At 38.5% G+C, this 27753-nt stretch overlaps 2 protein-coding genes across 2 annotated transcripts; both read left to right on the top strand.

The window, feature by feature from the left end:
- On the top strand, positions 1 to 25672 carry LOC112558836 (calcineurin-binding protein cabin-1-like). Its single transcript, XM_025229530.1, is given in 43 exon segments — positions 1 to 136; positions 388 to 474; positions 908 to 1021; positions 1341 to 1478; positions 1642 to 1743; positions 2068 to 2146; positions 2643 to 2772; positions 3012 to 3060; positions 3918 to 4018; positions 4559 to 4625; positions 4982 to 5950; positions 5952 to 6807; positions 7451 to 7670; positions 8031 to 8117; positions 8854 to 8883; positions 8927 to 8995; positions 9147 to 9224; positions 9608 to 9647; positions 9939 to 10024; positions 10510 to 10649; positions 10960 to 11030; positions 11600 to 11690; positions 12087 to 12235; positions 12368 to 12564; positions 12953 to 13126; positions 13982 to 14098; positions 14439 to 14634; positions 15255 to 15356; positions 15715 to 15769; positions 16003 to 16075; positions 16466 to 16528; positions 17277 to 17388; positions 17734 to 17810; positions 17812 to 17893; positions 18129 to 18338; positions 19544 to 19636; positions 19932 to 20080; positions 20259 to 20787; positions 22244 to 23833; positions 24072 to 24182; positions 24400 to 24490; positions 24493 to 24562; positions 25603 to 25672. Coding segments are annotated over 43 exon segments (7917 nt in total). The 5' UTR covers positions 1 to 133.
- On the top strand, positions 24425 to 27753 carry LOC112560751. Its single transcript, XM_025232788.1, has 4 exons — positions 24425 to 24562; positions 25791 to 26012; positions 26518 to 26592; positions 26994 to 27753. The coding sequence occupies exons 2-4, from the start codon at positions 25845 to 25847 to the stop codon at positions 27708 to 27710; spliced, it is 960 nt and encodes a 319-aa protein (XP_025088573.1). The 5' UTR covers positions 24425 to 24562; positions 25791 to 25844; the 3' UTR covers positions 27711 to 27753.

The raw sequence follows: 27753 nt of genomic DNA, 5'->3' as shown, positions 1-27753 counted from the left end.
ATAAATCTTCACTTCGAACCAAGTTTCCATATAGTCGATCTTCATATTGTTGTGGCTTTTGCGTAAGAACAGAGCGAGCTTTAACCTAATATATAAGATGGCTGCCGCCTGGCCCTATGTTTAGAGTTCAACAATGGTAAATCATACTGTTGATTATTGGAACAATTGTAATTATAAACATCCTCAAATCTAACAAAATATTGGCAGTCATATACAGTTCTAAGAAATGTAATTTTCACCGCATGCACGTGAGACAGATAAATGTTGTGGCAAATATAATGCAACTCGCCGCTAGCTCTGGTATCAATAAGAAGTTGGTATTGAAAACTTTTTTTCTATAAAGTCAGAGAGACATCAAAGAATTTCTTCATTATGGATTTTTTGCAGATTCGTATAGCAGCATTAAATGAAAGTGATAGTGGGGAGGACGAGCATGAAGAACAAGAGGGTGTAACCGCAACTCGAGAGGCGAAAGTAAGTTTCCACGACAAACAGAATACACTTGGTTTACTTTACAATGCCCGAGGCAAAAGAGAATAATAATCTATTGATTTTTTAACTTTCGAATTAATAAGTGACTTCAGTTGTTAGGTGTTAAGCCAGAAGCAATATAAAATTGATGGCACATAACAAATTTTTGCTTCATTGCCGGTTGAATGAAGCAAACTTTGTTTTCAGCACAATGGATAGGTACTGATACTACTGTGCGACTACCTATGACTAAGATATGTATATGGTAAACACTGACAACTCCTATTACCAATAAGCCATGTGGCATCTTGACGTCTTTTATTAAATAGTTAATATGAGATCAAAGGATACTAAAAATAAAAAATAAATAAATAAAGAACAAGGGTTGAATAAAAAAAAGTAAGCAATTTTTTTCAATTCTCTTTGCTTGCTATAGGAGGCAGAGGCCTTTAGCATTTACAACCATGCCCTGGGGCTCCAGCGGGCAAATGACAAAAATGGAGCAGAGCAGTTGTTTGCCAGTCTTCTTCACCACCCTTTTCTAAAGGAGGTAATATTAAATGTTTTTGTACCACCAACAGCACTTAACTAATGTCCATTGCAGACAACATGTTAAATACTTTTTTAAGTTGCTCCCTTTCAGCTGATCACTGTATAAATTATTTAAGAGGAGCATCATGATAACCATAAAACCGCAAACTTTTTTTATTACAGTGTACAAACACATGCACATCCTCATTCATATACTTGCCAATTTTTTCAGCCACTCTCACACCAGAAGCTTGTTAAACGCAGCTGTGTTTTAGAAAGGGAGGTTGACAGTACTCACTGTTAACATGAGAGATTGTAACTGTAAACTTATGTTATAGGCACAGGATATTGTGGACTCAAACAAAGATGACAGTCATCATCCTGGCCTGCCTCTTCTGTATCTTGTTTATAAAAACTTGGCAGCAATGGCTGTTGCCAGAAGCTCTTTTGTGGAGGGAATGCAATGTTATCTCAAGGTAATAATGCAGCATGTGTGTGTGTGTGAGAGAGAGAGAGAGAGAATTCAGATGGTCTCATTTGTCTAATCTACTTCTCAGGCAAAACTATAATAAAGAACTTAGAGAAACAGAATGCAATTTTCAATATGTGTGAGATTCAAATATGTTTTGTGACCCTCAGGCTGTCAAGATTGATGCAAGTGAAGTAACAGTCTGGTACAAAATGGGCATTCTCGCCACAAAGCTGAACAATTATCCACTGGCCAAGTTGGCATTTGAACAGGTAATGTTGGGGTATGAGCCCAGGACAGTCTTGGTCATTGGTAATGTCATATGGCTGAAACATCCCTTTTATTGTACAAACAGTATGACATCCCTTGTCTTTATATTTATAACTATCACTTTTTTTTTTGGTAGCTGAGCACACCTTGTGAGTATTATTGCCCACTGGGATTAAAAAAGTTGGTCATTGTCATTTTCAAGCACTGCGACTACCCCGTCTCTCATGTCTTATATGCACAACAAGATGTTAAGTTTTTCTGTCTTATGGTTGGGTCAGTTATGGAAATCTGAGCACTTAAGAAAATTGTATGCTTTGTGTTTGTAGGGTCTTCAGTGCAATGAAAACCATTGGCCTTGTCTGGACAATGTCATCACTGTGCTATATGCTCTGAATGATTACTGGAGTAAGTAATAGATTTATTTTTTACACTTTTTTCCCAAACTACCAGTTGTTTCCTGGTTTCTTTTATAACAAATTTTCAAACTGTCACATATTTAGCAACACATGGGTTTGTAGCTGAATGATCAAAAGGATTTGGTCTGCATGTTGTGCTCTTTCATATACTAAACAGGCTCACAGCAGTTCTTATTATTTTTTGTAGTTGATATATTTTTTGCATCTAGAAAAAAGAATGCATTTTCATTCATAGGCCATTCAGAGATGCATTAGTATTTGTCCAAACCTAAAGGTGCACTCACCATCCGGTTGAATACCTACATGATGCAGTAAAGGTAAGACAGGGAGATAAGATGGACACCTCCCTCACTGAAACTAGTTCTAGATAAGTGAGGACTCAAATGCTTTACTCCTTTGGAAGGCCATATGACTAATTTTATCTTAGTATTTAAAGTATAACAATTTGTAAATACCCTTCTTATACCTGCTTTTTCATTTTGTAGCGTGTCTTGATTACATCAGTCAAGCACTGGAACGTGACTGTCATTATAGTAAGGGGCTTGCCTTTCATCGTCAAATTTTGAAAGAACAGCCTTCACTGAGCAGTGAAACAAAAGAAATGTTTGCTTGCTGGTAAGCTAATGTAGCTTGAAGTGTTGCTAGTATTACATTTACTTAATACTGTCTGTATCATCTACTTCTCACAAGGATTGATAATCATAAGAATTCAAGTTTGTTTATGACTTTAAAGACATTTTAACATGTGTCAGCTTATTCTTCTTATTTCACGAGCGGAGAATAATCCTGAAGAAAAAAAATGTGAAAGAATTTTTCTAGAGTAGATGACAAAGATGATTTGTGCAATGTTTCAGTGACCCACTTATCTACAGTTTACAAATGGATGAAGCAGAAGTCAAAAAGGTAAAATTTACCCAGTCTAGATACGCTATTGTATATACAACTTCATTGTCTTATGACAAAATTCATGTATATATTTTGCTGTACTGCTTTTAAACGAAAAAAAAGAGAGAAAATTATTATTTCAAAAGGCAGACAGTATACTCATATAACATTCACCATTTATCAATAGTTTCGAAACACAATAATTACACTTCTCTGTTTCTTGACAACTTGTGCACCTCAAGTCTCCAACCTGATGGAAGTGAATAGAAAACAGGGTAATAGTCACCTTCTGTGCAGACCTGCCTACCCCTATAATTCATCTTCTGTAGCATTTCCTCTTGCACAGCAGCTTAGGAAAGTACACAGCAGTAGGCTGCTCTGTTATGTGTGAGATTGTGCATATGTGTATTTGCATACACTTTCCTTTTATTCCACAAGTAAGCATTTACAGACATCAGTACTTAATTGTAGTGACTATGAGTAAATAATAAGTATATAGTCTCTCATTTGTAATTTTTCCTCATATCTGAATCCCAGCTACCTTAATATGAATAAATGAATTGTTCTTAGCCATTATGAAGTTTTTGATTCATTAACATGAAATTGTGGAAATGAGAATGTTGGTTTAAGAGAAAGCAAAATTATGAAAGCCACATTTGTAGTTTTGAAACCACAGATTATATGCCTGCTTGGCACTCACACCATTTCTTGCTACCATCTTTCCCACATTCAGTGTATACTCTAGTGAGCAGGTCACTGCAGATTAAAAGAAAGGTCAATATCCTTATCCACATCTGCATTCACTTTTACATATATTTGAGGAAAACCAAGGGGTTAGGTGTATTTCATCAAGACCATTTGCTGTTTGACAACAGTTCATACAGGAAGCTGTGCAAATTCGAGATCTACGAAGAGAGCTGGCAAAACAGCCACCCCCACCCAGCCTTAAGCTGTCCAAACCTATTAGCCAGCTGACGTGAGAACACTGTTTTCTTTAGTTTTCTTGAAGGAGGAAACACTTTTCTTTCCTGCCTTCTTTGCCAGTAAATAAGTGTTGACCTTGCCCCTTTTTTCTGCTTTGTACTTGTGAATGTTCCCTTTGACAGATGTAGCTTTTGTCCTGCAAAAAGCTCACTAAAAATGATATGATTATTTTCTTTTCAATGGAAATCCTTCTGGCAGGCGTAGAATGGCATAAAGAGCAGTGTTTGTCTTATGTACCTACAGCTACACATGCCACTGCTTAGTAAAATCTTGGATCTCATATCAGTATATGTTAATTTTTAACCATTAAGAAACAAAAGTCATTATGTAAGGAATTGCTCGTGAAACAGATGGCATGGGTGATAAAAGAAGTCATTATTCTGCCATAGTTGTGGAGTTTCAAAGTTTCTGATTTTGATATTGTTTGTCTTAAATATATAAAATCTTTGTATTGTAGCATCATAATCTAGAAAGATCTCTGGTAGAAATCTTGTTACAATTATGATGAGATGATTTAACCTCATATTTCCAGGTGGAAGTGTGTTGGAGAATGCCTGATTGAAACATATGATTCCTTTGTCTCATCGGATCCCCCAAAGGTACAGTAAATATTGTCTATGATGATGTTTATGATGAGTAGAACTGGTGATACAAACTAAACTATTAGATGAATAAAATGGTGCAGCATGTGTGTACAAATGCTATAAAAGCCACAAGACAGCATCTATGGAAACCTTAGACACCCAAGACAAAATTTATTTTTATATTCTGTTAATGTCTATTTAATGATAATGGTTAGTATAAAACATAGGTCTTGAGAATGTTGACTTAATGTCCAGATTTTTTGTCCAAATTATTAAATTTAGAATGTCACCAACAATAATTGAAGGTTTAGAATAAAGTTAAAAAAAGTACTGCTATATTACCTGCCTTCATAAAAAAAATCACTTTTCAGAGTTTGGTCTTGTCACTTGATCTCAGTGAGTATGAAATAGTGGTTGGGAAGAGATGCAGCCTTGCTGATGAGCCTTCTGCAAATGCCGACAAAGGGAAGATCATTGCAGATGCTCATATGGAAGAAGCATCAGAACAAATCATTTGCAAATCTCCTACCCATGAAGAAAGGCTAAATGTCTGCTTAGGGGAAAATATAACAATCCCAGCATTACTGGCTTCTCCTTCCACAAATAATGAGGCATGTAAAACAGAAACTATGTTGGCCTTATTGCCTGCAGAGGTAACTGCTTTACCAATACCTAGATCTGAAAATGTAAATACCAAGCAGCTGGTTGAACCTGTTAGTGAGAGACTTGTAGAAACTGTTATCCTGCTCAGCGAGAAGCAGGAAGCCATGGACACATCCCCTTCTGGAGCAGAGGGAATCCAAGCATCTGTTGGTAAGACAGACATCATCTCAACTGGTTCCAGTTCCTTGTCGAGGGTCATAAGCCAGATTGACAAGACTGCAACAGAAACATTGACAAGAGTAAACATTATCAAGTCTTCTGACACCATAGGACAATTACAGCCTGACAGTGATCAGATAAAAGTTGAAAAGGTCAAAACCAGTGAGCTGAAAGGCATTCAGGGAGGGGAAGAGAAGTTGCCTATTGAGGGCTTAGGAGAAAAACAGGACACTTTTACACCTGGCACTTTAGCAGAACCTACCTTTTCACCTTCAGCAGCTTCAGATGTTACTTTGCAAATTAAGACTGAGAGGTGTGATGCAGGTTTGCAGAAAGTACTAGACGGTGCTGCCAAAACCTCACACGAAACAGCTGATGTGGAAAGTTCTTTAATGGCCAAATCTGCCATTTCTCTGCCTGCCCTTCCCACTTCCATGGTTTTGACAAAAGCAGTAAACCAAGTTATGTCATTGATCGAAACTTCCAGTGATGCTGGGATGTCTGCTGCTTCCAGCTACTCTTTCTTCAAGTCCTATCCAATCTCCCAATGATGCAGTCACTGTCAAGTCAGAAGCGGAAAGGCCATTGGCTGGCAGTGAACTCTTCAAAGCATTGTCGCATGGTGCCTCTGCAGCAGATCCTGGGCAGATTGTTCAGCATGCACCTGCAGCTCAAGTACAGAGCACAGCTCTACCACTGTCAGTTATCTTGCCTGTAGACACCACTGCAAAGGGGACCATGCAGCAAACGTCAGGGGTGACAACTTCACTTTTGCAGTCACCTCCTTTACCTCACCAGCCCCCACTCATGCGCTCTCCAACCATGGTCCCCTCTGTGACTCTGTCTCCAGTGTCCAGCATGAACTGTGACCCAGCTCCTGCTTCTGACCTGGGTGGATCCTACCTTTCCCCTGCCTCCACCCAGTCTCCACTCTTACCTAACATTCCCTCGCCGTCGTCATCGGCAGCAAGCACCCTGCAGGCTCACGGGTCCTCATCCCAACCTCCGACACTCCCGCAGTTCCAGTTTGCCACCATCACGCCCCGTGAAGTTCAGGCCTTGCTCCTTGACTGCCTTCCCCCAAACCCCCTTCTGACCACCCCATCGCCTTCCCCCTATTCTCACAACATGGCTGAGAGGCTGCGGCAGGTGGCATCAAAGGCAGCTGCTTCAACAACCAGCACGGCCACTGCCCAGCTTCAGTCACTGGCATTGCTGGCCAACATGACCAACTCCATGTCTTCTGCTGGTCAAGTGTCTGGGGCTGGGATGGTTGACAATGCAGACCAGACATCCATTTCCACTTCTCTTGTGTCATCTTCACCCCCAAAAAGAAAGAGTCCCGTTAGCCAGTCCACACCTGTATCTGCTGAAGGTATGATGGAAGTTGCATGTAAGAGTCTACCTGCAATATTTTTTTCCTGGCACATGTTGGACAGTGTCTTTATGATACGAAAAATTTATTATGTGTTCCTTATTGAGTTAATGCTAAACTGTTTGATTGACCTTCAATCTTAGCTGATTCCTGACTGGAATCTTACTTGTTTCTTTGTTAGTTAAGGGAAATAGAGGTGTTCATCAGCACTTTCATGAGAAGTTAACGTGTTTTCCTGAGTTGATTCCTGTTTGTTTTTCTTCAAGACTATTCTCGATAACACCTGTGCAGTGTGATTCCATAATGTAGCCATATTGTCAGAGATTTATCTGACAATTTATTATCTGGAGGATTTTTTAGGAGATTTATTATTTTTTTAAATTATATTTTGCAGAACGTTTAGGAAGTTAAATTATACAAAGAAGATAATATTTTTAATTCTTTAAATTCTGTTTTCGTACTACCAGTTTCTTCATCCAAATCGCACACACCGTAGAGTGATTATCTGCCAACTACTTTTTTCAGTCACTTCTGTAGAATTAAAACTAGACATTTGAAGAAAATCAGATTTATGTTTGACCTATCACAAATATAAAGTTTGTTTTGATTATCCTGTTCTATATTCTTTCACTTTCTGTCCTAGCTGCACTTCATGACCAATCAGGAATGGGAAAGAACACTAAAGGAGCACGGCGAGGAGCTAAGCGCAAACGTTCTGTCATTGAAGAGCTGGGAGGCTTGCATCTCCTACAAGAAGATTACAGTATAAAAAGGCGATCTGCTCGTGTGCGTAATACTCGCAAAGAGGAGGATAATGTTAATTTTCAGAAATTACTGAGAAACTTTCTACCCTCATCTTTGCAGTGAGTATGATGTAAATTTTCCAGACTTACAAAAAATTCTGAACAGAAAATAGTTTTTTACATCTACTGATATTGAAGCCATATTGCAGCAAATTAATATATTCCACAAAGGACTGCATTTAATTTAGCAATATGTCGAAAAGCTCAGTATCCAGAACCAAAAATAGAATTCATGATTTGTAATTTGAACATATGAATGCATGATGTTACTGACGTTTGGGTACAATTCAAACACAGTGAACACTTATATACACAGTGATTCTCTGCGAAAGACTGGTCTCTTGAGTGCTAATGGCTAAATTTAGGGTGCATTGTAAACCCCTGGGGACAAAAGTTGCAATCTTAATGTCAAATCTGCAGACGTGCGCAACAGGAGGATGAGGAAATGCAGACAGAGGACACCACAGCATCTGTTTCACAGCTAACAGGTAGACTGCGATGCTTCAGGTTGGTGCTTTATATGTAACAAAATACAGCTAATTATTGTGGATGTTTCCTTTGTTTTATTGCCTTGGGGGTGAGCTGGTATTTTTTGGTATCTATGTTCATTTTGTTTTGCTTTGCCTATTTTGTCTTTTTGTTTTGTTTTTTTTTTTTGCTGTTGTTATTTTTTATGTTTTTATTTTTGTTTCTGATGGTAGTTATCAGAGAGAAAGAACATCTTTTGTGGCATGCATAATCTGAATTTCATGGAATATAACCCTTGGTATTTGCAATCTTCCACAGACTGCATTAGTCATGACGGCTCTCAAATGTCTTGTGAACGGTTTTCACAGGATATGCTATTAATAAGATTTCTTTTAGTGCATCTGGAAATCCCTAGCAGTGTGGTTCAGAACAATAAGACTGTTCAGGCTGTTGTGTGATTGTTGACTGTCTTCTCCAAATATTAGGATAAATTTTGGGTTTTTTTTCCACACTTTAAAGAAATTCTTTATGCCTTGTCAGATGAAGAGTAATAAAAGTCACAGGTCAACATACAGAAATGATGAGGTATTCTCAAAGCAGATTTATCCTCCTGTTTGTTTTTTCATCTCCATTGCCCCAGGTATAAGAATGTGTGCATGCATTTCTGTAGGTTTAAAAATAAATAGGTGTGCATGTACATATGCTGGGAAGAATTTGGTAGTTGTGAAGTATTTGTCTCTGTGTGTCTTGAGGGCTTTCATGGTGTCTGTTCTAGGAGGAAATACTGGACGTCCTTTAGTAGAAACTGAGGAAGAGGATGTACGAACATTCTTATCTGAATGTCTCAGTGGACAGAGTGCTATAGGAATGATGTACAAATACCTGGTATACCTGAGTACCAGAGATGCCTGTCTCTGGTGAGTTTCATCTTTTTCGTTATGTTTTCATCACAAAATTTTATATTGATAGTTTTTTAATTAACATTTCTGTTTTAAATATTTTTAACTGTGAAAATAAAGTTTTTCTAATTCACACTGTGATATCTTTTCTTTCATCCTAATTTTTCAGGCCAACAGGTGTAGCAGATTTGTACCTGAAGGTTTATAATAGAATGCACAACATCTTCACTTTCCCTTCATTGGAAAGGTAAGCAATTTTTTTTTTGGCCTGTAAATAGCTTCCAGTGCTATTCCTTTTTAGTCAGAAAATAATAAGACAAAAGTCAGCAGGGTACATTTTAGTGGCCCGCAAAATTTTATTGGCACTCCAGGAAGATTCAGATCCTGTGCTGGTTCAGTTCCCATCACTCTCTTGGTAAACCTAATCAGTGATTACTGTGATAGAGGATTTGCATCTGCTATTGTGTTTTGAGTTTGTAAAATCATATATTTTAAAGCTGACCTAAACATATCATTAGATCATAAACACAAAAATCAAGATTATCTGTAAATTCAATTACAGTAGTTGCATTTAAAACTTTTGAATACGAGTCTAATAATTACTTGACTTTTTTCCCTTCAAACTTTTAGCATGAATTTCCCAGAAGCTTATTACATCGAAATATCCAGGGTAAGTAGATATTAAGTTACTACTCAGGATTAGCTTGTCAAAGAAAGATGAGACAATATCATAGTGGGCTGCGTCTTTTTTCTGTCACTTTAACTACATGTCTTGGGAATGAAATCTTCTAATACATAAAAATCTGTTTGCTTCTCAAGAATAGCTGCATATGTTGACACTGTCCTCAACTATATGATTTCATAATTTACCCATTATTTGGACCTGCTTGACTGTATCAAGTCTCACCTTATTTAAAAATAAAATTTAGAACTCAAGATACTTTGTGGTATGCCATAACAGATTGTACTTGTGTGGTGCGAGTTGACTCTGGACGAATTCCTTGTGAAAAAGGCGGATAGTATTGTATCCCCTGTTGCAGCTCAGAGGTAGGTGTGGGTGTGTATTGTTGGTTCAATATGCTTACCACTTTGATGATTTGTAGTGCATTTTGTTTTCCCAAGAGATTTCCCAAGAGATTTTTTCTTCCCACATAAATATGAGTGTGTGTGTGTGCACAAATGCTTTTGTGTATCTGTGGTATTTGACTGTATCAGTACTCAGTATTGTTTGTATGTGATCAGAAAACTATAAATAATTCCCAATTTCTTGTTACCATGCCCATTATTTATTTTGATCATCTGATAATTGTTGTTACTAATTCTGTATGTGGCTGGTTATTGTTGTTACTAGTTCTGCATGTGGCTCTTTATTGTAATCACTAGTTCTGTATGTGGCTGACCCTCTGCAAAATGTGGTAGAAAATATTCAAATGCTGAAGCCAAGTTACAGTGTAGTAGTTCACTCTTCTCATTCTTAACACAGAGACAAAGAGTGCTAACTTTAAAGTTCTTCATAAATTATTTCAATGCAGGAGTGGAGATCTTGGGTCCACAGCTGTCACTCCCTTCACAGGAGAAAATGCAAAAGAAGACTTGTACTTCCTGTCTGTCATAGCTGATACAACCTTGCTGGATATGATGGCTGAGTTTGCCACTCACTTCAAAGCTAGAGGTCAGACTCATTATTTCTGGGGAAGAGGGGTTGAAGGGTGGGTATTTGTTAATTCAGACATCTTGCACAGCTTCTTCATAAGCACTTTCAAAACTTATCTAAATTTAGGCTTCTGCCAACCCGTCCTATTAGGGCTATAGCATTGTTGAAAAGGTTAGTTTGGTACAGACATCTGTTGTCTGGATAGACATTCCTCCATCATATCACAACAATACAGTTGTACTGTCATATTGTCTGACTTGAAAGGAACAGGAAAATGAGAGTTTGCACTTGCTTTTGTATTGAAACTTTGATCATCTGCTTACAACAGTGCATTGGGTGAAAGCTAGACAGGCTATGACCGAAAGCCAAATGGATCAAGCAATCAGCAATCTGGAAATGGTAAGTAAGAAGCTAGACATTGCACACTTGACAAGATTAAGTCCCTCACAGTAGACACACCAGGTAGTGGGTTCAGCTGTGGAAGAGGCAATGGTAGCATGAGAAATAATGATGATGCTTCTTATTAGGTTTATCTAAATATAGCAGAACATGTAGTAGTGAAGTACAAGACGAGAAAATGTGAAGATTGCATGGTCTGCAAATCGGAAACTAAAGCTATAATTGCAGAGAAATGAAGTCCAGTAATCTTGTAAAGCAAATAAACCTCAAAGAAGATGGCCCAGACAAGCAATAGGCTGCAGAGACTATTAGCAGAAGAAGTGTGGAAACAACTAGGAGCAGGCATAGAACAAGAGACAATTGATACATAAGTTTAGAAAAGCACAGGGCAACAGGAGACATCAAATTTTACCTAGATCCAGGAACTAGACCCCAAAAATTGATGTCCAATGCTCTCAGGCATTGGTGTATTAAGTAGCATACAAATGAGCAGATCAGCAGATTCCTAAACAATGACAAGAAGAGCCAAACAGTACATGAAATAAGTCCTGTGTGTTTTTCCTGTCTAGGTGGCAAAATGTTTGTGTGAAACAGAAGGTGGAAACAAAGACGTGATCGTGTGCTTACCCAACTGTCTGCAGGATAAAATTATCTCCCTTGGTGAGTGCATACTTTGTGTGTGAGCTCAAGGCAAACTGCATCCAGCTTATCCTTGCCAACTACGAATACACAAGCTTTTGTTTCACTTTTTAGATTTGTATTGTGATACCGTTTCATGCTTTTTTTTTCCCTCTCTATCAGCAAAAATGTTAATCGTTGACATAAAAATCAAATACATCTTTGTAACACAGATTGTGTATTATTTCACAAGCAGAAAACTGTTTTCATGGGAATAAATTATTTAATCGATTTAGCATAAAAACTGGGAAAAAAAGACACTGCATATTACCCATTTTTCATGCTCAAGCATTTAATACAACTTAAGAATTACATTCAGATTGTCCTTATGTCTACATATAAGATTTTTGAACTGATGGTTTTCTGCTGCAATAACAGAGGAGGTGAAAAGACAGCAAGAGTCACTCCAGCGCTACCAGTCTCTAGAAGAAACACAACGATTATTTGAGACTGGGAACTATGCTCAAGTTGTAGAGTATTTGACGCCAACCTTCACTCAGTTTCAGTCTCAGCGCCATGGTGCAAAGGTCAGTGCACCTTCTCCGCTGTTCTTGATATATTCACACACACAAAAAAGAGTACATGATTTATTTGCATTCTTTCACATCCAATGTATGACTGTTTTTTTCTTAAGCAAAACTGTAATTCTATTGTAAAAGGCAGCACTTCCAGAACGCCATGCTCAGCTTGAGCTCCTCCAGGACGCACTTCTTCAGCTGCAAGACTGGGGTCGATGTTTGCTATGGGGGGAGGTGGCATTTAATGAAGCATTGCACCACTACCGCCGTGCCCCAACCATTGCTGTTCGTGACAACTGGGCATTGACACTTGTCCGTCTCCTTCAAGATCTTCAGAAGTGAGAAAACATCTTTTTTATCTTTATTTTGTTACTTCACTATTTGAAAATTATAATTGCACCTGAGACTACCATATACCAAAAAAAGGAAGACATAAAAAATGGCCTCTGTTCATTTTGTGATGCTACTCAAATGTAATGAATAATACATCCAGACTTACCAAATCATATTAACAATGTTTCAACTTACATCGCTACGCCAGACAACAGGAACATTTCAGTAAACTTCTGCAGATGCAAGAAATAAGTGAGTGGATAACAGAAAGAAAGGAGCACTTATCGCTTAAGTGGGATATTTAAATCGTCAGCTCTTTTTCTAGAAAATGCAGCAGTGATTTTGCTGCTTGTGATGTGCAGTACCTTAAGTCCTTCATGCTGTTATCAACAGGGTGTTTGACAAGGACATTCAAGCTATAAATTCTTTACCATCTCACAAAGTTGTCCAGCTAGTCCAAAATCTGATGAAGGTCATAGAGATCAACCATGATGTGTCTGAAGCTGTGACAGAAATGCCCATTGCCAGTGTGTTGCCATGGATACTGCTGTATAGAATCATTCATCAGTGAGTGCATACCACTAGTTTATTTTTAGACAAAAGAAATTAAATATTTAAAAAATTTAAAGGTAAAAATGCAAAGTTGTAAGGATGCATATAGTATATACTTATTTGTAGTTTTAATGTATACTTAATAGCTTTTGATTTGCATATAATCTACATCCTTGCATGCACACATTCACATGTGCATGTTCCTGCACACACACACACAGACACACATTTCTTCTTGGTACTGTTGTTGACCCGCATTACCTCCATCTTCTTGGTGTTGATTATCAGGCCAGTTATGGCTGCTTCTTCTGAGAGCTGAGTGAGCTTTGTATGTGCATGCTCCAGCTTGATTTGGGGTAGGCTTTTGTTTCTGCCTCACTTAGAGTTACTAGGTTGTTGCCAGGGGTGGGAGCCATTCTCTCCACCTGTTATTCTCCATATAGTCATGTTATCTGGTACAGTATGAAGAAGAAATACCATTATTTGGTAGTAAAATTTCTTTCTTCCAATACTTACCAAATGATATGACAGCTAGCTCCCACCACCCCCTGCAGTAGATTCCAGACCATCCAGGCAAAAAAACTAGAGTAGAGGGCGACTTGCTGACCTGACAGGTGGGGTTGTGAGGAGTTAAGCTGTCCTACTGTGTTGCACAGTTTGGACAGCTGGATTAAGGTAGTTAGATGGTGATCTCCATATAGTCATGTCATCTGGTAAGTACTCCAAGAAAGAAGTTTTACCACCAAAAAGAATATGTTTATATATTTCCTGTTGCTGTTGGCAAAGTGTGAAAATTAGTGAAGGAGGGAATATGGATAACTGTGGTGATGACAAGCATAATCAAGGAGAGAAAACTTGTGTCTGCTGCAGTGAGGAGGACAAACTGAAGTCACTGCAGCTTCCAGAATCTGGGAATCAAGAAAAGATGGAAGGAGCAATCAGATCATCGCTCATGCTGCTGAACATAGCGCATGAATATCTTGGCAGGTCAGAAATTGCTTCTTTTGAGACCTTTCAACAGACTTGCAAAAATGTGTGTCAAGCTAGGAAATTTAACCGGTTGAGGGGGGGGGGTATTGTGATGAAAATATTTTTTTTTTTGCTTATTAGGTATATTAATTAGACGATTATTTGTATTATTATAGAGTTACACAATGTTTTTACTGTTTTCCAGATAGATTATCATTCAACTTTATTTAAAGTATTTCTTCATTGTGTTTATTTTACTAAGTAAATTTTGTTGCCATCCTCTCCTGCCATTGAATCTTAGAAAAAAAGTCATGTACATAGAATTGAATTTACTGTCATTTATTCTTTAAATTTCAAGGCATGCCTGGTGTACAAGGGACAATGGGACTTTCCTCGTCTTTTTCATGGATGTCTTGGCTGCTGAACTAGTGAATGCGAATGAAGCCGTAAAGGATGACCTTGAGACAGCCTTTGAACAGTGTGTCTTTTGCCTCTATGGACATCCAAATAAGAAGGCCAAGGCTCGCCATCTGTTTGACCACAATGCTCCTCCGGTGAGGTTTTGTCTGTCATGCTTGAGTGAGCTGTGTTTTCTCAACTCTCCATTTTAGGCATCCTTTGATGATGTTGAGGATAGACGATGCTAATGATGATGATGATGATAAGTTTTCACACAAAGGTCCTCAATGTGCATCATAAAATAGAAATAGGAAAGGAGAATGCTTGATCAATTTAAACACAGTATTCTTCTATCCAAGTCCACAAAATAAAATACAGATTTCACATAAATCTTTTATTTAAAAAAATTCTTTTTTAAAGTCTCTTATTTAAGAAGATCAAATTTTTTAGTGAGAGAAAGGCAGCAATGGATCAGAGTTTTTGTTCATTCTTGGTTTCACTTTTTCGAAGCTTTACATTTTACAAAATTAATATTTTCTTTAAAGCTTGGTAAAATGACTGAAATGCGCGATACAGTGTCTTACTAGAGAGAGAGCGCACAGAGCCATGGATATAAGTTTAACTCTTTCAGGATTTTAGATTATGCATCTTGGAAGTGACAGCCTATCTTGCTTGAGTTTTTAAGGATGGATTAGTTTGTAGGCAGAGGGCTCACATTTTGTCTCCCACTGTGATTTGCTGTGATTAGCAGAAGATATGTAAATTTGTATTTCAGGTAGAATTAACTTGGGACAAATGTGAGGTCATCTTTGATTACTTCAAGCCCAAAGCACTGCCAGAATTTGACAGCTACAAGACCAGCACAGTGTCAGCTGAGGTGAGATGGTCAGGAGATGATGAAAACAAGCCTAGAAAGTTTGCTAATATTTATAAAACATATACCGTATATATATATAAAAAACAAACTTAGAATTGGCTACAAGATTTTTATATCAACTCTGTTCTCTTGTTTGGGAAATTATAACAGTCTTATGCTATGTTTTGTGAAAGTCTTATATTAACATTTGTCCTTAAGTATACATTTATGTCCATATGTATTCATTGTTAAGTTTTGTGGTTTATTCAATTTAAACTTCAGTTAAATTAAACATTTGCACCTCCAACTAGATAATAAAAGTTATTTTTAAAATAAATAATCTGTCAACATTTTGAGAAGTCTGACCAAATGGTTTCAGCTGCACAACCTGTTAAAAAGAATCCACAGCTTGGTGCCTGAGGAATCTGACCCAGGTAACTATAACATTGCCTCTCAAAGTCTGACTCTTCTCAATTATCCTCATGATCATCTTCAAGACAGTATGTTTCTTTATTAACTAATTTTTAGACAATCCGACTATCAGGAGTACTAGGAGTATTTAAGACTACAACTACTCTTTAACCAAATCAATAAAGCGCTTCTTCCACTGTTTCATCCACTTTCAATTCTTTGAGAGGGTATTTACACTGGAAAGACTCTTTTTCAGGTAAACTTGTGGACCAGATACAGGAATATATCGAGGGTGATCGAAACTCAGCTCCCACCTTTACTACTAGCAGGTGAGACATTCAAGACAGTTACTACTCCTCTCTCTCAATTTAGCAGTGAGCAAAATGTGATAATAAATTTAAAAGTGCAGCATATTTGTACGCTTGTGTCATAAGCCTTCAGAGAGGTACTTCTGGAAAAAAACTTTAAAAACTTGGACTGTATAACAGCATTGTTATAATGTCTCTGGATAATTTGAGCAACAGTAGTATATGTCACTAGATTGTTGGAACAACAAAACTGATGTGTCATAAAATCCTTGAAACAAAAGTGCTATGTTGCTAGATCATTGGAAAAACAACCACATCATGTTTCCCACCATTAGATTATGAAAACAATATACAATTGTCATTTTGTTCTCATGACACAAAGTCAAACTGTTGGCAATCTTTATCTTCCAGCACAGTGCTGCAGGAACTGTACTATCTGCTGGCAGATTACTTTTTCAAGAACAAAGAGCCTGCGTAAGAGACTTTTTTGTTATGGATCTCTTGCTGTCCCTGCGTTATAATCATGCTATGCTAGGTGTTTGCAAAACAGGTGTATACGTGAAGTATAGATGATCAAGGGAGTAAAGTTAATGTGGACAAGGTAGTTGTTTAGTGCATGACACCTTAGGATTACTTAGGCATGGTACGAGTCTATTACAGTGTCATTATTTGTCTATTTTACATGAAGCAGAATGAATAAAAATAATTGCTAGAGCATTGTGATCACATTTTAACATTAATGGAAATAAAATGCTAGCTCATTATGATGGCATGGCCATCATCTGTGATCACTCTTAAAAATTATTGGAGATCATATACTAGCCTGTTATGATGTCATAGCCAATATGTCATGTTTTGAGGTGCCCACTCTTTTGTTTTCCTCATTGTGGTTTTTTTTTTTTCCTTAGAACGTTTCACACCCATCTTTATTATAAAGTGAATGTGCTTGAAATCACCCAGAGTATTCTGATAATCATACAGGGTATCCTGGTAATCACACAGGATATTCTGGTAATCAGGGTGTATTCTTGTAATCAGATCCTTAAAATGTTTTCAAGTTTTATTTTTGGGTAGGTGAGGAGAAGGGTAAGGTTAAGGTCACTTGTTTTTTTTCTCCCCGTTTTTCTAGTTTACCTGTTTGAATTTCTTATTTTATTGTCTGTAGGAGGGCAATCAAATTCTATTCATATGATGTTTTAACTGCTTATTTTATTGTCAATAGGAAAGCAATCAAGTTCTACACATATGATGTCTGTTTTAACTCCTCACGGCTTGACTCATGGGCAGGGTTAGCCCTGGCCAAAATGAGTCAGTTAGAGCAAAAGCTCAGCTCAGTAAGTCTAACTTCTTGTATCACACCTCCAGTCTGCATATCATGATATGTTCGTCTGAGATTTTTTTTTTTTTGAAGTAACAGTCAGGTTTAACACTTAAATTACAAGTTAAAACTAAACTGCAATGCTTTAGAGAAAAATGTTGTTGGGTAATGTTAGCTGTATTAAATGTAATTTTTTTGCACTCCACTTTCATGCATTCCTTCATCACCATTTAACATATCTATGATTAGAGTATGCTTCTATCTGAAGCTCACTTAAAATTATAACTGGCTGGACAGTTAGCCTCCATAGGTTGAGAGTACTTATAAGTGGAATGCTATCTGATCACTTGTCTGTTTCTAGATGGAGTTAAAGATTGATGCCCCGTTGCATAAGAAATCCATAGCCGCTTTGCGCTGCTTCAGCCGAGCAGTAGAGTTGTGAGGGCATCCGCAAGCTATGGATAGAGTATGGCTCCCTGGCATATCAGCTTCACTCTCATGCCTCCAGGCAGCTACACATGGTGTGTGTGATGCTTACATTCCTGAATGCACGTGCATGCATGTTTACACACATGTTTGCACCAAAGAGAGACATATAAACTTCTTTTAAGCAACAGTAAGCAGCTGGAGTGTCCTATAGTTTGCATGAACGTTTATACAGTTATGTATAATTGTATAAGCATGATTAAAGTATTTGTTTATACATTGTTTTTTTTCTACTTGTAATCAACAAGTTTAATGGTTGTGCCATTTCAGCAAGCATGGTTTCCATTGACACCTGACCTTCTGGAAATAGCTACAGAAACACGCAATGAAATGTTGGCCATAGCACGGAACTGCTACTGGAAGGCAAGCGAGTGTGAGGCAGAAAGCAGCGAAGAGGAATGGCTGCATCACTACATGATGGGCAAAGTGCAGGAGAAGAAGCATGCACATCCTCGTGAATATCTGGAGCACTTTAAGCAGGTATCATAGTTCACACCTGAACAGCCAGTCTCTGCAGCATTATAGACAGGATTTGAAGAATCATCAGAGGGTTCTGCAGCACCATAAACAGTGCTATGTACAAAATTGTCTGAATATGTACAGTACTACACAAACAAGTACTAGGTGCAAAATTGTCTTAAAATCTGTACAGTCCTGGGGGCGACAGGGAAACCTTATTTTTTGGTGCATTTTAAACATATTTCAAGAATGTTTAGATCGAAGATCTACTTCTAAGGCAGCATTGTAAAATAAAATTTCTACCCAAAAGTAGATCGATACATTTTGCCTCTACTAAAATAAATGGGAAAATATGTTTCAATGAAATAAAACAGAAATATGCCTACATCGTTTTTTTTCAAAGTTGCTGAATTATTTTTCTACAAAATCACCACACACTTTACTACTCTGCACTAGTTTACAAAATTTGTCCCTCACTGCAGACTACCTCTTTATCATAGATCAGTTGGTTGGTTGCTTTGTTGGGATAGTGCTTCCATCTAGAGGTGATTTTGCAGTTGGGAGAGGGAGTGGGAAGTACCATGATGGTCAGCTCTGCAAACAGGTGTCATGCGCACATAGTGTTCTAAGAAAAGGTCTGAACTGAGGGCCTTTCTAGTGGTGACAAGCAAGTGTTTTTAACCACTACACTACCAGGCACTCCTTATTGCTAAACTGCTGCCCCCTCAAGTGTTTCTCTAGTTTTGGGAATAGGCGGAAATTACTAGGAACCAGGTCTGGGCTTTATGATGGATGCAGCAGCACCGAAAGTCTAGGCATTGAATTGCATCTCTTGTTTCTGCACTTGTGACTGAATGTCTGAACACTTCCATTTCAGTGGGCACTGACTGAGAATTGTAAGCATCTGTGTTTTTGGAATCAAAAATAAGGGAGGGGAGATAACAATGTGACTACACAGAACTGGTTTTATCCAGATATAATTAAAGTAGAGGTAATAATTATATTCAAGGAGCAGGCTGTGAAGCATGGCGGTTTGCAGATAGTGAGTGAATGGGGTGAGATGATAAAGAACATGTTTGATTTGTTTTTTGGAGAGTGGTTGGGTAGTTAGAAAAATAAAATGAGGATTTAGGAATTTGTGGACTTGTTGCGATAAACATGTGCTAAGTCCCTGAGTCACAATAATGAATCACTTGAAATGTGATGATAAACATCGTCATCTGCAGGCAGCAATCTATCTTCACGAAGAAGGAGCCAAGTATCCACGCAAAATACTCTACCAGCACAGCCCTCCACATCTGTCGCTAGAAGCCCTGGAGGTATATGAAATTGCTCATCTGACAGAATATTACACTGCCACCATAGCTACTATTTATTTTTACATTATTATTTTGAACCTCTGCAGGCATGATTAAATCTATGCATGTTTTGTGTGCTGTCCTGTAGGACAATTGTTTCTATGTGAATGTTTCTCCTTATGGTACCTGTCTACAACACATTATCATTTGAAGTGTTCTTTGCACCTGTCCTAGTCTACTGGTTGTTGTGTTAAATATTTGTTTATACTTGGATGTCAATCTGGGCCTATCACCTCTGTGTGTGGTGGTCTTACAGATGTATTATCGTCTCCATGTTGCTGTCATGAAACATTTACTGAAAACTCACACACCTGAAACAAAGGAGAATATGATGGTGTTTGATCGGTATGTTACGGAAGCTAAAGAGTCTCCCTTCGCCCTAAGGCAGGAAAAGAGAAAGGAGGGGTAAGCACTTGTCAATATTTTCCTTGGTTATTGGTTTCATCAATAACTTTGTATTTAAGTATTAAATTTTGACTACAAGTATCTCCAAGTTTGTTAACTGATTTACCCAAACTGCTCCTACCATTGTAGGCATTCCTAAGACCATTTCATGAAGAAAGATTCTTGTGATGCCTTACAGGAGAGATACCTTGTCCTCAGCAGAAGACAGCCAGTCATCTGCTACCAGCATCCCTCCATACAGCACCACTTTTCAGCGTCCTGTCTATCACATGACACCCCAGGACCACAACTACTCAAAACAAAAAAGCTACTCTGGAGGTTCATCAGATAATTTGAGTGCATCTAAGATGGCAATGGAAACAGAAACTTCTGAGTCAGCAGAAGAACCAGAGACCCTGACTCCATCCAAGTCCAGGAATCTCAGTGTTGAGAGGGCAGATGAGCAGCCTGGTAGAGGTCCGGCTGCCTCAGCTGGGAGTGTAGGAGTGGGCTGTGGTAAGGTCAGTGGTACACATAGCGAGGGATCCGTTTGTGTTCCAACATTGTCATCAGTAGCAGTGCACCGAAAGTCCCTTGCTGATGGAATTAAAAAGGATGCAGAGGTTGATGGCAGCAGCTGCATGGAAGTGGTAGAGCTTCATAACGAGCAAGGCTGTGAAGTAACTGGGGATATTGTGGACACTCGACCTCTCTTTCTAGATAAACAGGTTTGATACCAGCGTCTTTTTTTGTGTGTGCATATGTAACTAAAGCATTTGTGTGAGATTTTCTACCTGGATATTTCCAGATATGCTCACCAATATGATTCTTTTGCATTTTATATGGAAAAATCTGGAAAATATGGAAATACTATTTTAGAACTGTTAGCACAATTTTTTTGATTACAGTGATTGTGTTGTTTTGTTTTGGGTTTTTTTGGGGGGATGGGGGGGAGATGCTCAATTTCATTGTGTTCACCTGATCCAGTTTTTCTGTCTACCATTACCCTTGTGTAGGTTGCAAATCTGCACTGTAGCCATGTCACCCAAGAGAGTTGCTAAGAGACCTTTGGTCAAGACAAAGGCAGTGCTAACATTACCTTTGATGCTGAAAAAAGAAAGCAGACTTTCCTTAAGTAGCATACAACAGACTTTACACTGAACATAGAAAAAAATGGTACATGTTGCTGATGTGATATCAGCATCTCAAAGGCTGATGAAATGACATTCATCACCATGAGAATCCCCAAAATACATGCGTCAAGGAGAAGGGTGTAGCAGAGATGCTCACCCATACGCTTTTTCTGTACTGTGCAGGGAAAATCTCGAAAATACTAGGAAATACAGTCGAACTTCTGTAAGTCGACCTTCCATAAGTTAAAATTCTTCCTAACTCAAATTTTAAACATCAATTGGTGGTTTCCCATTAAAGCAATTCATATTCAACTTCCGTAGCTCAAATTGGCCTAGTTAAAATCTTCCACAACTCAAATAATTTTTACAGTCAGCATGTTAAAAACCATTTGAAAATACATCAGAAAGTGTAAAATCATTTACTCCTTCTGACCATGAAAGAGGCAAGAACCATGCTGAATGACATTCATTTGTTGACCGAGTTAGGTGAAGATCTATCCATGAGCATTTTTCACTCACTGTCATCTACTCGTTTATTTTAAAAGAAATGAAGAGAAATTTTCGTCAGACATCTATAACAGGCTTTTTTTCTGGGAACAATGATGCATGAGCATATGCAGAAATAAAGGTAAGTTCACAGTGAAAAAAATGCTTTTTGGGACAAATTTCCTGAACTCAGACCTTCATAACTCGATTTTTTTCATCAGTCCTTTGAAGCTTTGACTTGTAGAAGTTCGACTGTGTGTGTGAAAATGCACCAGAGGTTTATTTTCATTCATAATCTGTTAGGTTTTTTTTTTTTGTTTTTTTTTTTGTTCATATAAAATATAGATTTAGACCTCTAAAATAGGCAGCAGTTTTGAAAGGCAGAAGGGTGACTTGCATGTGACATACTCATTGTCACCTTTGGTGGAGGTCACCTGCTTCTTTACCTTACTTTTTTCTAGTTAAAAAGTTTTCTCGTTAAATATTTTGGATTTCATAAGGTATCTTAGGGGAAAGAAGCCATGAAAACATGAACTTTATCATTTTGTTATCTATAACTTTTCAGGTCAGTGAGGGATTCATTCCTTCACAAGAGGCTGATATTGTTACATTTGGACGAGGAAAGAAAAGCCAGGATGAATGTGTTTCAATGACTGACTTGACAAGAACATCTATAGCTGCTGGTTCTTCTACATTAGGGTGTGCACTGGTTGACTCAGTCATTGCTGTTTCTTCTGTCTTAGAAAATGAAAATGTTAAAGAGTTGCCTCAGGAAATTCATGGTCAAGAGAGGAATAAAACAGATCTTTCTCTCCCTTTTTCAAGTCAGAAATGCTCAGTGGTAGCAAGTTCAGCTAGGGGAGAAGCTCTGCAGAAACAGGCCACAGACAAGCCATCCACAAGTGTTGATGCAGGAGAGTCAGAAGCTTTGCTGCAAGAAGTGGCAGACACTAATCACATTGGAAACTCCCAGATTTCTTCCCCTACATTAAAAGAAGCAGATCCTTCGGAAAAGTCTGCATCCGCTTCTTGCTGGGCTATGCCTGTCAGTGATACATACAGAACAGATCATGGGCTGAAGGACAGCAACACAGTGCAAGACTTCATGGCATCAGATTCTTTGTCCTCTTCCAGTGTCATACTGCTGTCAGATCCTGAGGAGTCACAACAACATTGCACTACACCTGGCAAGCAGACTGTTACCATGTCAGCTCGGCCAAACAAACAACTGCATGTTGCTGATCCTTCGCGGTTGATGCCACAGCTTCCTGAAGGTCATTCTGAAGCAGTGCTAGAGCAAAACCTAAATTTGTTTCCCTCAGAACCAATGGAAATTGCTGTCAGCTCACAAGATTTGGGAAATAATTTATTTAAAGAAAGCAGAGATGGTAGAAGATCTGGCGAAAAGATTGCACCGATAGATGGATCTGGCGAAAAGATTGCACCGATAGATGGATCTGGCGAAAAGATTGCACCGATAGATGGATCTGGCGAAAAGATTGCACCGATAGGTGGATCTGGCGAAAAGATTGCACCGATAGGTGGATCTGAAGAGATGGGTATGATGGGCAACGACAGTATTGCACCAAATGATGCTGTCACCAAAGGCACAGTCTTAAGTACTCAGGATCCACAGGTTATTTCACCAAAGAACCCACAGGTGATGTTATCATTGAAGGAAACGACTCCCTCCAGTGGACAACAGCTGGATACAGACATAGCTAGCAAAGGAAAGACTACTGACAGCAACAAAGGGAGAGAAATACATGCAAGCCAAGAGGCTTTAATCGATGGAAAGGATGAGCAACTTTGTGAACCACCATTAAGAAACCTAGGGCTTACCGATGCTAAGCAGGTTAGTGATGCAGAAGACAAGCCTTTGCAAAACAAGCTATCACCTGGGACTGTGCTGACAGGTGCAGCCTCTCCACAGCAAGGCAGCAGCTGCATGCCGGGGAATAGTGCTGGCAGCAAAGCACAAGCAGATTCTCACAAGCAGGAAACTATTCTCAGTCAAGAGGAGTTTGAAAAATGGAAGAAGGAGCTGCTGGATAAGTGTGTTGCTGCCCTTCATCTGTGTCTGTCACGCTTCCCAACCCACTACAAGTCCATCTACAGACTGGCACACCTCTACTACATGTCCTTAACTCATAAGGTACATTGTTAAGATGTGTGTACATGTGTTTTTGTGTTCATGCATATGCACATAAAAGTATGTATTGCATGGGCACACATGTTTGCACATATGTGCATGCAGTCCTCCTCTCATTTGATCCATCAAACTCACTTTTCAAATTATTTTCCATGGTTCTTTGTGCTTATTTCTAAGAATACAATCATTTAAATATATTTATAATTTAAACTTTAGTTTGTTTCTTTTTAATGTTGCACAGAACACTGCCTTTGCAAGAGACTTATTACTAGGCAACCCAGAGTGGCAGAACTTGAGTCACATGCCAGCCCAGGGCCTGTTTGCAGAACGTCGTGTCAACAATTTTTTTCAGGTAAATGTAGCTACTGTTCAACAGCATGATCCTAAAAGGCATAATATAGTCTCACAATGAGGACACATATGCAAGAATTCCCTTACATAACAGTTGACATGTACACAGGAAAGACCTAACAGCATCATGGCTAACATTGTGGATGGATGAGTGTAGAGTTAGGTGCAAGTGTAGGTGTACATGCAGTCTTGTATATGCTAGGACATGTTGTTGACAGGGTATCTGGAAGATTCCTATAGAAGAAATTGATCGCTCAGGAAGCTTTGCCTCTCACATCAGTCGCTCAGTGCAACTGTTGTTAGATGTCTTACGAGACTGGGAGAAGTGCGCATGCTGTTGCTAATCAGCACACAGCTGAGAAAGAAGCCTGACATTGGAAGGTAAGCAGTAGCTTTGATAAAAACTTAGCATGGGTCAAAGCACAGAGATTGTTCTAGAATGTGTCTTGCAGAATTCTTGTATTTTCCTTTGAAAGGTAAGTCTAGGGTCAGCACAGCCATGTGGCTACGAACATTTGAGCGCCATGTATTAGAGCATTTCAAAAATAATTATTAGCCACATTTTTGAAACCCGACACCAAGAATCCATTATAACAATTAGCTTTCAGCTCAACCAACTGTTGTCCGCCTACCATGATTCATGATAGGAGGTTGGTGAAGCATTAGCACTTGTGACAGTTACCTGTCAGCATCCTTCAGGTAAAAAAATAATCAATGAAATGTCATGATATTGGGTCTGTTGGTATTTTGAAGTTTACCATACGAAGGGATGTATTCAAAGGTGAAGGTAAAGTAGTCCTGTGACCTTATGGTCATAAGGATGTGAGGTATTAGAGACTTCTAATAGCTAGAAGTGTTAGAGGCTCTCCCTTGCTGCCTTATCTACCCCAAGACTCTGAGTCAAGTACAAAGTCTTTACAATAAAGTGTGGCAAATGGCTTTACTGCTGAACAGATGGTCAGGGAGCTAAAAAGTGCAAAGTGGTTTTTAAAGGGTGGGGATGTTCCTAAAAAATACTACGTGAGAGACAGCAACCATGTCTCACAGTGAAACAAGTCATGTCAGTCAAATAATGACAAAACTAAATTGGAGGAACTGAAATAGCAGTAAAATTAACACAATGCAGAATGTATTAATCAGAGTTAATAAAATATACTTTAATGTTTTGTTGAAAGTAAACACAACTTCTCTGATATGTGAAAGACAATATTTATAATCCTTCAATGTGAAGCAGTTAAAAAGAGAATCCCTACAGACAACATAACTGTAATTGTTCATGTAGAATGTTTAAAAACAAAAACCCAAGCTTTCTCTACATGTCTTACACAAGTTAAACATGTGTTGTACATGATTTATGTGATAAATGCTACACTTAGACATGTTATACATTGTCTTTACTTTTTAATATCCTTGTGTTTCAGCTCCCTTATGAAATGCACTGAATGTGCTAGATTAACTTTTTGCAGTAGAGAGTTTCCCACTCATCCATGACCTAAACAGCCCTTTGCTTATTTTAGTTCAAGCTAATTGTATAGAGTTTCATTTAAACTAGACATTCATGTGAAAACTGTTCAGTCTTTTTTATGCTATTTCAACTTCTGTCTTTTAGACGGTACCTCCGGATGGGGAGCGCCAAGTTTTGGCCAAACTGGCTCAGTCCTATATGCTGGACTCTGTTGCCATGCAGCTGAAGCGACCAGAAGAAGAAATTGATAAAAAGGAAGTTCTTTTGTCAGCATTTTGTGTTTACAATACCCACCGCCATGGCAGCAATGCCTTACAAGCTATGAGACTTCTCACTGCAGCATTTCGGCAGGTGGCATTGCCACAGGTAAAGTAGTCTGCAAGTAAATGTTTTTCCAGACCTGACATGCTTTTCTTTTGTTTCTTATACGTGCTTGTGTTTGCCAAATTTTTATTACACGACAGTAAATCAGGATGTCACTGTGAATGTACTGATTGTAGTTTTGTCATTTCTGTCTCCCCTAGTTTTTAATTTAAAAAAAAAACAGTTACTGACTTATGTGATAACACACACAAAAATGCAGTCATCATTTATTGTCTGAATTTGGTATTGGCATGGATACATTTTTTTTTTATTCTTTACAAACAATAAAATTACAGATAAATGTAAGCCATACCAGGTCAACTGTAATAAAAAAAATCACGCTGTATTCATTCCTTGTTACTCCTCGAGGAGCAGAGGGCCACAATCAAGAAATCATAAGACTTCATAAATTTAATATGCTTGATGTGATTTTAAGAATTATATATTCCTTTTTGCCCACTCCCTATTTTCAGCTGCAGTAAATTGGATTACATTTCTGTTATTTCAGCAAGGATCAATGTCTGAGGTGGAGCAGGCCATTCATTACTGCACAGCTCTTATTGCCCGCGAGAGTCAAGCCATGGTAAGGGCTGCTGGTGCATTTTCAGTCCTGTTTGCATAATTTACATGAAATGATTTATTCACTATCATCTCACTTTAAGAAATGAGTGTTTTGACAAGTAACACTTAAACTTATCTGTCCTACAAGATCGTATTTTTATTAGGAAATTAAGATAACTTGCTTTTGTGTATTGCTGTGGGGAAGATAGGAGTTAGAAAGGGATATCTATCTTTTTTAAAACCAATTACTATATTAACATTAATGCACAATATATATTTAAAAAAGTGCTATTACCATACATTTGCATTTTTGTCTGTATTTGCCATTAACATCGATGCTTTTTATGGCAAATTTTAGAGAAATTTTCTTGCACTGTAGAATTTTTTTTTAAATAGCTTGTGATAAACTGTTTGCTGTTTAAGACACCTAGGCAAGAAAGGAGCCGTGTGTCTTTGAATTTCACTTCACCTGCTGTCAGCACTCCAGTGATCCCTGGGATCAATCCAGCAGCTTTTGCAGGAGGTTCCTCTCTTCCCAATCTACCATCAGGACCAGAAGCTTCTGTAAGAATGTCTGGAAGCAGCATGCAACACCGGGGATTGGTGTCTTTACCATCTGGTCCCACATCTTCGAGATCATCACTGGGTGGCTCATGTGGTCCTCAGTCCTTCTCCCAGATATCTGCCCACTGGGAATCTCCTTCAGCACTATTTGGAGTCTTTGCCGGCAACACCAGCACATCAGGTGTGCCTCTCACACCACCGAGGAGAGTCTCCACAGGAACAGGAACCACAGACATTATTGATCTGACATCACCTGAAAAGCAGAGTCCAATGAGAGCTGTCAAGTCACCTCAGGCCTCAGTTACCACCTCCACCATACTTCATCCAAGAACCCCAGGAGCCTGGCCACTGGTGCCCCCCAATTTGTGCCCCTCTCATCTCCATTCATCCTCTCCATTTTCATCTCCCATCAACCCCATGTCTAGCGGGGCATCAGCTGGGCAAACACCAGGTTACACTACGACTGATGACCCTAGTGACTTTGACATGTCTGACCCTGGCGATGACCTGGCTTTTACATCACCTGATAAACTCACCTCAGATGTGAGGCACCATTTTCAAGGTGACCTGTTGTAATGTTGGCAAAGCAGTGACTGAAGAATAAAATTTGTGAACATAA

The sequence above is a fragment of the Pomacea canaliculata genome, linkage group LG3, assembly GCF_003073045.1.
Source record: "Pomacea canaliculata isolate SZHN2017 linkage group LG3, ASM307304v1, whole genome shotgun sequence".
NCBI classification, from domain to species: domain Eukaryota; kingdom Metazoa; phylum Mollusca; class Gastropoda; order Architaenioglossa; family Ampullariidae; genus Pomacea; species Pomacea canaliculata.
Note: the sequence above shows the minus strand (reverse complement) of the source record. Positions and strands in the feature narration are given on the sequence as shown.

Bases quoted from the DNA above. Each gene is read 5' to 3' on its own strand.
- LOC112560751 (XM_025232788.1), top strand. From the start codon at position 25,845: ATGCTGGACTCTGTTGCCATGCAGCTGAAGCGACCAGAAGAAGAAATT. The intron at 26,013-26,517 runs GTAAAGTAGTCT...CTGTTATTTCAG, and splicing joins GGCAGGTGGCATTGCCACAG to CAAGGATCAATGTCTGAGGT. The intron at 26,593-26,993 runs GTAAGGGCTGCT...TTGCTGTTTAAG, and splicing joins CCCGCGAGAGTCAAGCCATG to ACACCTAGGCAAGAAAGGAG.